The sequence below is a fragment of the Lissotriton helveticus genome, chromosome 11 (genome assembly GCF_964261635.1).
Source record: "Lissotriton helveticus chromosome 11, aLisHel1.1, whole genome shotgun sequence".
NCBI lineage: Eukaryota > Metazoa > Chordata > Amphibia > Caudata > Salamandridae > Lissotriton > Lissotriton helveticus.
Window position 1 is genome coordinate 910,187,593 of NC_136072.1, and position 15,204 is coordinate 910,202,796.

A 15,204-nucleotide genomic window follows, 5' to 3' on the forward strand; every position below is an offset into this window, starting at 1 on the left:
CATGTACCCCACATTTACTGTGAACAAACCGAATGCCCTCTAGTAAGGGTACAATATGTACTGAAACTATGCTGAACTCTACCCATTACTTCAGTTTCTAGAGTCCCACAATCACTCACACTAAGCTGAACAATCCCCAGTTTATCGATCTCATGATTCCCACACACAATGACACTAATGTCAGTGGCCCAAAGTAATTCAGTCTCATTAGTCACTCACTGGAGTGCACTTCCATATTGCGGTCTCATGGGTTCCACACTCACCAACACTAATCTCAGTGATCCTTAGTACTTCAGAAACATCAACCCTACACTTAAGAACGTTAAGTGGAGTGTTCCTCAGTCTATTGGTTCTACAATGACTCAGACTACGTTGAATCCTCCCTAGCTTCTGTTTCATGGTCCCACACTCGGTAGCACTAGGGGGAACTCTCCCAGTCGCACAATGATATTCAGCTGAGCGCTCTATGGTGCTTCAGGTTCATGTGTGTCACATTCTCAGACACTAAGTGGAGTACTTCCCCCAATGTTTGTGTTGAATCGGTTGCATGTTCACTAAAGAAAACTGAGCAATACCATGAATTTTAGGCTCTTGGGTCCCAAACTGGGAGACGTCTTATGGGTCTCACACTCAATGGCTTAAAAACAAACTGTATTATTGTGATATAGCCCCAGCTGTTATTAATTTATGAGGAAGAAGCCCTGTGGAAGCAGGAGTCAAGTGAAAAAATGCTATTACTTGCATTAGTTACAAAAATCAAGAGCAACTCTTCACAACTTCAGATTCATGGTTTCCATACTTATTGACATTAAGAGGAGAGTACTGAACTGCTGTCACAGAGAATAATATTCATCATCTGCTGCATCGCAGCCAGAGTGACCTCACACTTCCCCCCCATAAATGCTGAGGATTCCTGTTACTATACTATTTTGGGTAACACACACTCAGCCACAACACAGATCACCCACCAATACTACAACCGCTTTAATAATCCCCAATCCTAAAGCTTCATGAACTCCTCACTCACTGTCAAACTGAGCTCTCTCCTTTTCTAAAGACTCATGAGTGTCACACAGATGGACATGAATACAAGTTTGCCGGAACATCACATAGTACTGAAATTCAGTTATTGTATCAATCTTAATATGGCCCAATACTTAAAACCCTGTTTGTTCACACTTCCAGCCACCAAGCTGACCACAGCCCAAAGCTTCAGCTGCACGCAGTCTGTATATACAACTACAGGTTCTCACTATGTCACATATAAGCCAAGCCTCATGCACTCTGCAGTCAGTGGCAAATAACTTCCGCACTCCTGTAGGACAGGCTGCCGGTTCTTCATCTAGGAGTCACCCCAAAGCTTAAGCCTCAGGTGGTCTGCATTCAGAGGCAAATAGCAGCCTTGTTCCAGTATGACAGGCTGCGAGCCCTCACTCTCTATGTTACCCCAAAGCTTAAGTAGCACATTATCTGCACAAAGTGGCTACAGTTCGTACTCGGTCACCTAGTTGATGTACCCTCAGTACTGTTAGTCTAGGGGGTGCCACATCTGACACAGACCATGGCTCTCAGCACTTCCCATCCCTTAATTCTGCCCATGGTTGTAGCCATTATTAGAACAGCAGAAGCAGTCGTTCTGGGGCCCACAATGCCCCAATAACACCCCTTTCTACTACCTATTCAGGAGTCTATTCACAGACTGCATTGTTTGGTATGTTTAGTAGTACTACATTAATATTACAAATTATTTACTAACCTACGTGCAGAGGTCTTCGCCTAAGCCATTCCTATCTTAAGTGTGGAGATCTTTGTGACAAGTGAAGAGATAACTGCACACATACACCTGCATTTTACTAGTAAATGTGGGAGGTAGCTACAATGGGAGACTACTTACTATGCACATAAACCTACATTTTACTATTAAATGTAGGAGGTAGCTATAAAATGGAGTAATATCTACTACGAAATGGGAGGGGTTTAGGAAGGAGTACAGAAGAAACTAGGGAGAGCCAGGGAGGGGGTTAAAAGAGGATCATGCACTAACCAGCAAAAGAGTAAGCTCATTCCTATTCACAAACTGCCCTGTCAAAGTTATTACAGTCAAAAGGACCCAAAACAGTTGTACATGCACTCCTGCTCAGACGTGCAGTAAGTGCAGCGCCACACATTGCCAACAACTGGCACTGCAAAGCTCCCCCATAGAAAATAATGGAGGCAGCGAATTAAGAGAATCCTATGGGAAACAATGTAAAAAAAAAAAAAAATTCTTTCGACCCATCAAAAATATATAAATAAATGTGATGTTAACAATAGTATACATAATAAATATTGAATTATACATTCTAGTTAATTAACATTTTGCTATAAAAAAAAATAGCTTTAATTAAACTCATTTAGAATAATTATACATAACATTAATTTAATACAGGATATACTAACATTGTACGTAGAAATGTTTAAAAAAAACTTTAAAATAGGTAATTCATTCACATATATTAAATTCAAACTATTTTATTCATGTTAACAGTGCTACGGCACTTTATATTTTGTTATACATTTTTAATATAGAATAATTACATTAATATTTATCCTAAAAATGATTTTACTATTTTTTATTAAGTTTAATACACTGTGTAAAAATCTCTATACTTTACCTTAGGGAACTGTCCGCCTTTGTGTGAACAGTTACGAATAGTAACTTTACATTCAAAAAAATGTGTCTCCACTCCCTGTTTTAGGAGGTGGAGGTATGCAAGTCTACAATTTATAGGACATATACACCGATAAATAGCCAAAAGTAATAAATTAACTACAAAGTGTAATAGTAAATCTACATTGTTAGATTAACTCAAATGGAAATTTACCTTTGTGAATACGCCTCTAAGAGTGTAGGGTAGATCATATTTGCTTTCATTAGGCTTTATGCCACTGATTTCCACAATTGCAGACAATACACTTTACAGCACAGAGTATTGACTAAACAATGACACCAAGCTGAACAATATCCATTACAATGCTCTCATTAACTCAACATCCAACAATAAACCAAGCTTTCTGCAGTACTGCAGCAATGTGAATTTCCCAGTCAGTAACACCAAGCTGACTGCTCACAATTATTATGTCTGTATTACTACACTTAGAGACATCAAGCGAAGTACTTCTGGTACTACAAACTCAAATGCTGGCATAATCACAAAGGTAAGCACATTTTTGCCTACTATCAGAAGGATGAACTGTCGGCAGTAAATCATACTCCTTAGTACTACAGAATCACAGGACACACACACAGAACACATTTGGTATTTCTTAGTATTACTTTCAAGTTACACTCTCATTGTTACAATATTATGGGCTGCCCTGTAAGAAAGTCTTAACTTATGTGCTCAGTGACATTAGGAGAAAGTCTCGACATGACTAAGAATTAAGGAGTCCAACAATCATTGAACATTGATGAGCTCTCTGAGGCAAAAATATTTTGATGTGCCTCCCTGGTACAAAAGCACAAGTTAATGCAATATTCAGCAACATGACTAAACTCTCAGCACACTGACTCAGCTCTGCTCTAGCCAAGTTGGTACGCTACTCCATGTCAAGGGTCATTTAGTGCTCGGTAAATATGAACCTTGTAGAAAATACATACATAGATGTCGAGCCGCAGTGGAGGCACAGCTGGAGCTTCGCAGAGTGAAAGCAGTATGAGTGTCAAGCCAGTGCTAAGTTCCATTAGGTAGAAGAGGTGGTTGTGTGAAAAGAGGTAAGCAGTCAGCGCCTGGCCATCCTTTGGGTGCGTGAAGAACTTGTCATTATTCTCGCCTTCCTACAAAAAATGTCCACACATTATTTAAGGAGCACAAGTAGAAAATCGGAGACGCAAAACACCACAGGCATCCTGCATACATACGTGCTCCTAGTCAACCCCCATGATATTTTCTTCGTGGACATGTTTTCAGTCCTTTAAGTCAGCAATAAAGCAAAAGAATTAAACGAAATCTGTGCTATGTCTCACCATAAATCAATTGAAAAGGGAGATCAATTTAGAGTTCAGTGTTGATGAAAACTGAAGATTTATTAGTGAAATGATAAATTCTGAGGAAATGCACTGAAGGAATATTCTCCACCATACTATTTTTTTTTTATAAACATTTTTATTGGCATTTTGCATCAGGAAAACAAACATTAAGCATTTCATTGTCGAACATCACACCCATCCCCCCGCCCCCTTATCCCCTTTTCCTTCCTTTTGATAAAAAAACACAGTCCGCATTGTCCAATAATTCAGTTAAGTCTCTCACCCAGAGCCATCTACAGAGCAGCCTTAGTCCCTCCATCCATTTCTGTTCTTTGAGAAGTAGGAGCCCACGCGGCTCACAGCCCTCCATCCAGCCCTCCATCCAGCCCATGGTAGTGCCTCCACTTACCCCCCACACCCTGCCAAATTTCTTGGGGCACCCCCTCGCCTTGTACGCAACTCTCTCAGCAGCGTGTCTGGTGCCCCCCATTTCCGGGCCACATCCCTCTTGGCCACCACTATCCACCATACTATTCTTATGTTAGGAGAAATCCAACTGGTAGATTCTCTGTACAATTTAGCGCTTTCTACTGAAATTAAAGAATTTACCATGACCACCCAACTCGAAATCAGACTCAATAGATAAACCATCTAGGTGCAAACAAAGATGTAAGAAGAGCATTTCAAAGATCTCAAATATATTAACGTAAACCCATTGTTCTGTATCAAAACAGATTTCTTGACTTACGCTTGCAATCCTTAAGACATTTCTGTTACCTGCAATGTTGATATTTCAAGTTCACTTCTTCGTAAATTACTATAATTTCAGATATCTCCCTGACATTGTTGCTATGGCTATAAACATGTAGTATATGGCTGATGCTATGCCCCACTCGTCCTCCTTTTCAGCACACACTCACCAAGTGTGCGCTTACCTCACTTCTGACTTCTCAGTGACCAAAACAGACTAAACTAAGTAAATGGCACATTTGGTTTAAAGAACGGAACTTAAGAGATTTACCATTACAGACCCTTCTTCAGTGATATTAAATTATTTTCTTAAGTGTTTAAGTAGTTTGTATTGGTTCAGTGTTAGCGTTCATAAGGGATGGTTGTAACGAGAAAGGCAATACAAAGTGTAAAACCCATGTTGACAGCTAGAATCATCATAATCTACACAATAGTGCAAAAAAGAAAAAGCTGTAGGCTTGCATCTCTCTATGAGAAATGCAGGGCAGAATGACAAAAAGAGAGAAAAGCTCTTAACAATAAGTGATGTTTCTATGGCCCTTGTGGGACTACTTGTTTAAAGCACCCCTGCTGTTCAGAACGTGCCACAAATAGCAGAGGGATATAATACTAGGTTCAATCAGCATTTTCTCCACATTGGGGAGATTTTTTAGACTACAAAGGTAGACTGGCTTAAAGTGGAACATCAAGATAAACTTTGGTAGGTAGTGTTTGCTGCTAGGACATACCAACTGCACTGATAACCGGTAGCAAAACAATAATGACGACAATGTGGTGTAAACTGGAGTGAGTGAAATCACCAAAGAAGATATACATCTCATGGAGTACTCTAAAGGTAGTAATACTAACAGAAAAATAGCTGAAAAGTAAAACAAATTGAAAGGATTCATTACGTGTCTGAAGAGGAGACTCCATTGAAATCACAAGAAGTAAAGACAAACTTTAAAGATTGAACTTTAGTAAAAAATAATTGCCTCAAGCGTTTCATATTAACCGAGATCCAAAAAACATTTTCACAAGTAAACCTGAACAGTGGCAATGTTCAAATCTGATCAAGACAGGTATGGGCATACTGGAGAACACATTTTAATTCAGAAGAGAGAGAATTTGGTGATGTTCTTGGGTGCATTTCCATGCAAAATTAATAGCTTATTCTTCACTAACCGCAGAAATACAAGAATAGAACAAGCATTTACAATGCAACGGTCTCGGCATTGCAAAAGTTAGAGCTATTAGCATTGTAAATGAACGCGAGTTTAAGGTCTTGACATTGTAAATGACAAGGTCTTTTATTTATGTTTTAAAAACCAAAACATAAATAAAAGTCATTGTCATTTACAATGCCAATAGCTCAAAGTCGCGTAATGTGTATGGCAAACTACAGTAGCCTCCTGACGAGTGCCCTTTCACTTAATTTTTTACAAATGAAAGCCCTGGCACTTTTTTTTTTACAAATTAAGCACGGGTGGTGTCCGTGTGTGCATGGGAGTGGTGGTGTCCGTGTGTGCATGGCAGTGGTGGTGTCCGTGTGTGCATGGCAGTGGTGGTGTCCGTGTGTGCATGGCAGTGGTGGTGTCCGTGTGTGCATGGCAGTGGTGGTGTCCGTGTGTGCATGGCAGTGGTGGTGTCCGTGTGTGCACGGCAGTGGTGGGGTCCGTGTGTGCACGGCAGTGGTGGGGTCCGTGTGTGCACGGCAGTGGTGGGGTCCGTGTGTGCACGGCAGTGGTGGGGTCCGTGTGTGCACGGCAGTGGTGGTGTCCGTGTGTGCATGGTAGTGGTGGTGTCCGTGTGTGTATGGCAGTGGTGGTGTCCGTGTGTGCATGGCAGTGGTGGTATCCGTGTGTGTATGGCAGTGGTGGTGTCTGTGTGTGCATGGCAGTGGTGGTGTCTGTGTGTGTATGGCAGTGGTGGTGTCAGTGTGTGCATGGGAGTGGTGGTGTCCGTGTGTGCATGGGAGTGGTGGTGTCTGTGTGTGCATGGCAGTGGTGGTGTCCGTGTGTGTATGGCAGTGGTGGTGTCTGCGTGTGCATGGCAGTGGTGGTATCCGTGTGTGTACGGCAGTGGTGGTGTCTGTGTGTGCATGGCAGTGGTGGTGTCCGTGTGTGCATGGCAGTGGTGGTGTCTGCGTGTGCATGGCAGTGGTGGTATCCGTGTGTGTATGGCAGTGGTGGTGTCCGTGTGTGCATGGCAGTGGTGGTATCCGTGTGTGCATGGCAGTGGTGGTATCCGTGTGTGCATGGCAGTGGTGGTGTCTGTGTGTGCATGGCAGTGGTGGTGTCCGTGTGTGCATGGCAGTGGTGGTGTCCGTGTGTGCATGGCAGTGGTGGTGTCCGTGTGTGCATGGCAGTGGTGGTGTCCGTGTGTGCATGGCAGTGGTGGTGTCCGTGTGTGCATGGCAGTGGTGGTGTCCGTGTGTGCATGGCAGTGGTGGTGTCCGTGTGTGCATGGCAGTGGTGGTGTCCGTGTGTGCATGGCAGTGGTGGTATCCGTGTGTGTATGGCAGTGGTGGTATCCGTGTGTGTATGGCAGTGGTGGTGTCTGTGTGTACACTGGTCTGGTAGTTTTTGGTGCAATCGTTTTTAAATATACGACCCGTGTCCCTCCGTTCAAAGCACATCACCATAAAGAAATGACATGAACTTTTAAAGGTTTTTTAAAGTAAGAACTTTTCATCTTATTGTTGTCCAGGAAGCAAAAAAAGGGAAAGATAACAGCAAAAGAAACAAGTGGACAGACCGGCCAGATACTGCAGGTGCAAGCCTGTAGGGTGCCGGCTCTTCACCATTCTGACACAAATAATTTTCTAATCCCACCGCTCTAAGCAAATTAACCAAAGGATCTGTGTTTACGAGATCCTGATGCTAGGATTAAATTCACTTTATAAGTCCAGCCGTTTCAGATCTGAAATATGAGATTCACTCCTGTCACTTACATCACTGCTCCTTGCGTGGTACTGTGATCTAGTTGTTGTAACATTTAGGAAATGGGCTTCTTGCTCTGAGGCTGATGGCGATCGACATTCTCTGTATCATGCATGCTGCATTTTAGAAATAAACTTCGATATATGGTACAGTTTAAATCTGTTAATTTGTATCTTTTAGTCAGAGCATGTTTTGCTTTGTGGCGCACAAGATTGCTCACAGAGACAAGGCTTTAAGTACAACGCATTAAAATAATCCATGCCACCAATTTACTTCTTGTTTATAGTGCACGTTTTGCTTAATCTTGCATTATCAAAGTGTGTTAAGTATTTTCAGGGTGTTTTTTAGTTCTTCCTGTAGCATATAACTCTTGTAAACTGCATGCTTTCAACTGAGTTGCTTCCCCGCGTTTTTAACATGGACGATTAAGAGCACTGGCGTTGAATCCAGCCGCATTCCACGCTCAGAGACGGCACGGAAAAAAAAGCATGGCTGAATATCAGCGCCGCGCGCCTCTCTGCAGACTGCCCCTGCATTCCAGAGTGGCGCGCGACGCGATCCGCTCTGCATGCAATGCTGTAGAGACAAGACCTGGCCGCGCGCACAACGTTATCCTATGGGGAAACGCTGCGCGCGGCCAGGTCTTGTCTCACTTCGGTGTTCTCAGACTGCTGAGACGTCGACAATAGTTCTCTGGCGAGAACGCGCTTTTCATTGCGTTATAGCCGAGACCTAAAAAGTATTGCCTGAAAAAGCAAGTAGCGGAAGAACACAAGTAATGCATCAATGCTGCAAGGGAGGGTCAAACACAAAGAGGACGGAAGACTACAGATGCGGACAAATTAGAAGGAAGCAAATGAGTGTCAATGAAACCAACCAATAGTAAGGAATGGGCGACATCTAAGCCCCCTGTAAGGTAACAAAAGGTCTCGCAACAGACAGCTCATGTTCTGCCCTAGGCGAAATCTGAAACGAGGCTATATGACATTTCACACAGTATCTGTTTCAGGCCAGTCATTTGGGAGGTTAGCATACATTTCTTTACTCAAGAAGGCCTCATTACAAAAAAATGTAACACCAATGGGTTAGTAGGATGCCAGTGACACCCCGTTCAATGGTGCAGACACTCGCATGCTCCTCGGAAATTCCCGGTGGAGACAACTATTCCGGGAAGTTGGCCAAGGCCAATAATGTAATTAGCAATGGCGAAATATAAACAATGATAAGTTATTTCACTTATTAACTTCTCCAAACTCTTCTACAGGTGTAAAAAGACTGCTAAATAAAACAGAACACAATTAATAACCGTGTAAAGGTATATTTAACTGTCAAAACAACTGCCCGAGAAAATAATGTGAAATTTTCCCATCATGGTTTCATAAAAAACGTTGTAAATCAGTGTTTTAAATAACTTAACAGATGTGGCCAGGGGAAATTCCTAGTGTTTACTGGATGCGTGCCTTGGGATTCGACCCCCATCCCTCATTCATTCTGGAATGCCAGACCCCCTTCCGATCAGTAGGACTGCGCCCAAGGACACCTGGATTTCCGATTGAACCACTTAAAATGCCTTTCTTATCTTTCTCTAAATAACCGTGTGTGCCCTTTCGTTCAGGTGTGTGAAAGGCGGGGGTGGGTCGACGTGTTGATAGATGACAGACACGCCGGTGAGGGTCACTCTTACAACAGCGGGAAGAACAAGGCTCGAAAAAAATAAGTCTTTTAAGCGATAGTGGGGATGGTGAACCTGAGGAGATAAAAGGTGGGGGCGGAGTGGTGGAAGTGTTGGGACCGAATGTAAGGAGGAAGGCGGCAACGGTCAAAAGAGGCCATATGAAGAGAGAGAGGGGCAGAGAGGAAGGGAGGGGCGTGTGACTGAAATATGGGGTTAATGAAATGCTGCAAGACTACTGCACGCCGTAGGGAAAACATTTTCAGTCCTGTGCATTCATTATTTACTACTTAACTTCCAAGCGTATGGCTGCGTGCCCTCCTTTTATTCGTACATAAATCTATTAAATGATGTGACTTGTATCCCTGGGTCACGTCAGCGTAACCAGTTACACGGTCACTAAATACCTGAAAATATCGATTGTGAAATGGAAAACTCTGGGCTCGACACGGCATCCCTGGTGACAAGGTGTCACTTTGGAGACCGGGCAGTCATATGTATTGTGGCGATAGGTGAAAGAAAAAAAATACGAGACACGCTGGAGCGGGATGCAAGAACTAGAGAAGCAGGGAGGGGTCGCGAAAGAGGGCGATGCAAACTAGAAACAAAAGCGCGGGAACAAGGAAGGATCGAATGTAAGATTGAAAGGAGGGGGCATCTTATGCAAAGCGGAAAGTACAACAAGCGTCCGCCAACTTGAAAAACAAGGAAGTCACTGTTACTCACGAGCCCAGCAGCCTCACCGGAAGTCAGGCAAAGTCGCCTGTGACGGGGGCGGGGCTGCGTCCGGACCGGAAGAGAAGGCGGAGTGAAAGCGTCTCGCGGCGCCAGAAGGAGAGCGGAGTCCCTCAGAATTCACCTGGTAAGTTGCAAAGGGCTGGGGGGGGGGGGGGGGCTCGGTTCCCTCGGTGTGTGTGTGTGTGTGTGTGTGTGTGTGTGTGTGTGTGTGTGTGTGTGTGCATGTGTGTGCGACGGCGGGGGAGAGAGGGGGTGCACTCGTGTGTGTGTGTGTGCGCGCGTGTGTGTGTGTATGTGAGCGGGGGGGTGGGTGTCTCTGTATGTATGTGCGTGCGTGGGCGCTTGTGTGTGTGTATGCGCATGCGTGTGTGCTTCCCAGGAGACAGCGCCTGACCACAGCGCTCGTTCGCGTGCCAGTTTGAAATGGCCTCCAAGGCGATGCACGCGGCCAGGATTGTCTCCTGGGAAGCACACATGCCGACAAAAGGTTCTCGGCGGAGACGCGCTTCGCGCGGCTAGCCGAGACCTAAAAAGCTTTAATCTGAAAACTATGGCCTCTTAGGGGATAATCTTGTTCAATTAAAGGATGTTGGTAGGACTTGTAACAATATAAAGAGACAATTACTTGAGAACCAAATATAACAAGACCAGAGGAGCTACGATCATGTCCAAGATGGCCACGTGAGTCTGGGGCTCCCGAGACCCCCGCCGCCCCGTAGACTATCCTGTTATAAATCCTTATCCCAGGCTGTGGGATTCGATGACGGCTGACATCCGGTGCCGGGCGCTCAACTTTGTGTCCTGAACCGACGCTGTGTTCTGAATCGCGGGGCCTCTGAAGAATGCGGCCTATGAGTTCAGAAACCGGGGTCTCAGGTAGCTGCTGAGCCCAGGCGGCAGTGGATCAACATCGGGGCCGGTACGGGAGGTTCCTGGCTCGGCCCCGTGAAATACGCAGCCGCGCTCACTGTGCCCCCAGGGATTGTTGCCTCCTTGTGGCCCCCCCCACTTACAGGGGTCGGCGCAGGGACGGTGGAGGGCGAGCGAAGGGACCCAAATTGGATGGGAGCTGCCCCCTGTCAGGACCATCACCCGGACTGCTGGCATAGATGACTGGACCCCCCTCTGAGGCCTTTGATATTGTAGGCTTTGGCGCGTCGGCGCCTCTCCTGGGTTGTTCCCAGCTGCTGCTTGGCTGGGCCTGTGCCGACCTTTGGTGCCCCTGTGAGTTTTGGAGCTGCTGCGGCCCCGCGTGCACCAGCTGGACGCGCTGTTTGGGCGCCCCCCCCTCTTTGATGGACTTTGCTTGATGCTGTTGCTGGACCGGGTGCTCACTTGTCTTGCACTGGCCACGGCGGTGAGCACCGGTGGTGTGGGGGGGTTGGGCGCCTGGCACACTTGGACGGCTGCCGGTGGCGTCACGCACTTTCTTGGGCCCCTCTCCTGTTGCCTGTCTGGTCGGTACCGGCTCCCGCGTAAGTCGGGCTGGACCCGGCGGAGGCCTGGTCGAACTTAGGACTGCCACGCATCAGACCAAGCTCAGAACCAGGTACACTGCTTCTGGAGTGTTGTGAGCTTGGTGGGGCCTAGTGGGATCGCTGTCGTCCTGGGACGTGGGTTCGGACGGCAGATGACTTGCAGTGTGGGCCCGAACAGTTGTGAATACGGTGGGGCCCGTGGGGCTCTTTCCTGGGTCTAGTGCTCTGCAGTGGTAACACTCCGGCGGTTTGGACCACTTTCAACGGTCAGCATCATGGCGACGCGACCCGAGGCGGAAAGGCAGCAATCTAAGGCGGCCAGGGGAGCCAGGTATACCCAAGCCAACAAGCTTGACCGTTACACGCAGCCTAGGGGGTCGCCGACTGGGCCCGGGAAGTCACACGATGGGAGTGCGGAGGCGTCGGCCGCTGCAATGGAGCCCACGCTGCAGGACGTGATGGCTGCGATCGATGGGGTGCAATCCTCACTTGGTAAGAAGATGGAATCCTTAGATCATAAACTGGACGCGGTCACGACTGATGTCCATGCGGACCTTACCAAGACCAGTGAAAAGGTGAAGTCTCTGGACATTAAAACGTCTAGTCTCGCTGATGATGTGGCCTTGCTGCAATAAGAAGTTCATGACCTCAAAACCGCCAGTGACGTCGCCGGCCGCAAGTTGGACGAATATGAAGGGAGGGCCCGATGAAACAATGTACGTATTATTGGTGTGCCTGAAAAGGCTGAGGGACAGGCCGCGGTTCTTTTTGTTGAGGACATCATTCTTAATCATTTGAAACCCCGAGGCCTTGGGAATTTTTTTACGGTGTAAAGAGCGCACAGAGTACCGAGAGGGAGGCTGCGCCCTGGGGCGCCACCCCGGCTGATGATTGCGAGGTTGCTTAACTTCAGGGACAGAGACGCTATCCTGCAGGCCTCCAGGACTGGGGGTCCTCTGAAGTATGAAAACTCTGCCCTCAGCTTTTACCCGGACTTTACGCAGGTGGTACAAAGGCAAAGGCAGATTTTCATGGGGGTCAAACGGAGACTTCGAGACAAAGGGTTGAAGTATGCCATGATGTATCCTGCCAAGTTAAGAGTCGAGCACATGGGTAAGGCGTTCTTCTTTGACAATCCTGTGGTTGCCACGGACTGGTTGGAAACGGTCTTCCCTCGGGACGAGCTGCGGCGACGGAGCGGTGATGAAGACGAAGGCGCTCAAGACCAAGAATAAGAACTATTATTGAAGCAGGTGGGGTCGGCCCGGGTTGGGGGTGGGATCGTATTGGGGCAGGTGTAGAATCCAGTCGACTGTTGAAATTGCCCAGATAGGTCTGATGGTGTTGTTGGGGTTTGGGCGGGGAATCGGGGGTCGTGCTCCTCCTCAGAGTTACTTTTCGATAGTCCAGTAGTTAGATTATGGGGTGACAGGCACACTGCGAGTTGGGGGCGGAGGAACAGCGTGAGCAGGGGTGCAGGGTGGGGGTGGTGCATGGGGTTTGATTGGGGGGGGGGGTAATTTAGGGATTTCTTTGTATTGTTTGTTGTGTTTTTTCAAGGCATTGAATTGGAAAGTGCTCAGTGGTTGGGGGTGATCACTCCATCTGTGTTTTTGATGATGGGGGATATGGAACTAAAGGTATTGAGTTGGAATGTCAATGGGTTGGGTGATAAAATTAAGCGTAGTGTGGTTCTTCAATATCTTAAACGGTATGCTCCTAATGTGGTTTTGCTGCAGGAAACTCACTTGGTCGGTAATACATGTAAAGCGATGCATAGAATGGGTTACAGGTTGGTGGCGCATGCCGGTTTTACTACTGGCTCTAGGGGAGTAGGTATCCTGACTCGTAAAGCGCTCCCATTGGTGACTGACTTTGTTTTTGAGGATGATAGGGGCAGATATGTGGGTGTGACGGGTCGATGGGAGGGGCAGGTTTTGTCACTGTTGTCTGTGTATGTGCCTCCTGGCATGCAAGCTTTAACTTTTGTCGATTTGGGAACGGCTCTGCTCGATCTCCCGAGTGGACTGTTAGTTTTGGGGGGTGATTTTAACGCGGTTGTCTCTGGAGCTCTTGATAGGTATCCCCCGAGGGATGTGGGACGCGACTTCCTCGAAACCATGGGGCTGGTCGATGGCTGGAGACTGCTCCATCCAGATCAGAAGCAGTACACCTTTCATTCTGGTGCTCATGGTAGCATATCAAGGTTGGATTACTGTCTTGTCCCGGCTGTTTACGCGCCTTACGTGTTGGAAGCTACGCACCTCGCTAGGGGGATATTCGATCACTCCCCGCTTTAGTTCCGTTTTGGTGTGGCCTTTCGCTCTGAGGGTAAAGTGGCCCCCATAAATCCTTGGCATTTACGTAATCCCAAAATTAGAGGAGACATGATTAAGGCATTAGATCACTATTTCCTTGAAAACCAGGGGTCAGTGCCCTCATCGGTTACGCTTTGGGAGGCTTTCAAAACTGTGCTTCAGGGTCAGGCTCTCTCGCTGATAGCAGGGGCTAAGAAAGACCGAAATAAGGAAATTGTTGAGGTGGAGGCTGAGATTGTGGGCCTGGAGGAGGAGCTGGAACGGGAGGTGACTCGTGCTAAGCAGCATGTCCTTAGTCTCAAACAGCAGGAATACAGGACGCTGGCTACGAACAGCGCTAAAGCTCTGAGTAGAGAGCAGCAGGGTCGGCTGTATGACATCGGTGATAAAGCTGGGAAGCTTATTGCTTGGCTGGACAAGAAGGATAGGGCGGAACGGGTTGTCCCAGAGCTTGTGACAGAGGATGGGCGCCATCTCACTGATCCCTAGGCTATAATGGATAGCTTTGCTCAGTATTTTTGCACGGGCTCGGACTTCCCGGAGGAGGACTCCTGGTTGATGTTGATTTGCAGCTCCCATGTCTGTCTAGGGAGGACTGGGACTTTATAGATAGTGACCTCACGGTGGATGAGGTAGCTCAGGCGATACGCTCACTAAACTCCGGTAAGGCGGGACCGAATGGGATCCCAATCGAGCTTTACAAACTTCGACCCGATAGGGTCGCTCCCTACCTGCGGCGCATGTTAATTGAGGCCCGGGAGGGGGGGTTGCTGCCTTATGATCATAAGGTAGCTTCTATTTTGGTAATTCATAAGGAGGGTAAACCAAAATCCTGTTGTGCTTTCTATAGGCCTATTTCGTTATTAAATGCGGAACCCAAGATCCTTGCTAAGATCCTATCTATTAGATTGATTAAGGTAATCAGTGGATTGATACACCCCGATCAATCGGGTTTTATCCCCCATAGGAATACGGCCCTCAATCTGCGTCGGTTGCACGGGGTGCTCGCCAGGGCTCACACCCTGATGGAACCCACGGTAATAGCATCGCTCGATGCAACAATGACCTTTGATACGATAGAGTGGCCTTACCTGTGGGCTGTCCTTGCTAAATTTGGCATTGGCTCTGAATTCATCCGCTGGGTCCAATTGTTATATACTGAACCCCTCGCCCAAGTAATCGTGAATAACCGGGTCTCGTTGTCATTTGGTTTTGGACGGGGCACCCGGCAGGGTTGCCCCCTTTCTCCCCTTCTATTCTCACTGGCTATGGAACCGTTGGCCGCCTGGATCCGCTGGGAACCCTCGGTTCGGGGTCT

At 47.0% G+C, this 15,204-nt stretch overlaps 1 protein-coding gene across 2 annotated transcripts in view; it reads right to left on the minus strand.

Moving 5' to 3' along the window:
• The window catches only part of TPCN1 (two pore segment channel 1), a 280,704-nt gene that overhangs the window by 163,887 nt on the left and 101,613 nt on the right, over positions 1 to 15,204 (minus strand). For both annotated transcript variants that reach the window (XM_078667151.1, XM_078667150.1), the window contains one exon: positions 3,641 to 3,817. In XM_078667151.1, the coding sequence (XP_078523277.1) occupies positions 3,641 to 3,817 (177 nt within the window). The remainder of the gene's footprint in view (positions 1 to 3,640; positions 3,818 to 15,204) is intronic.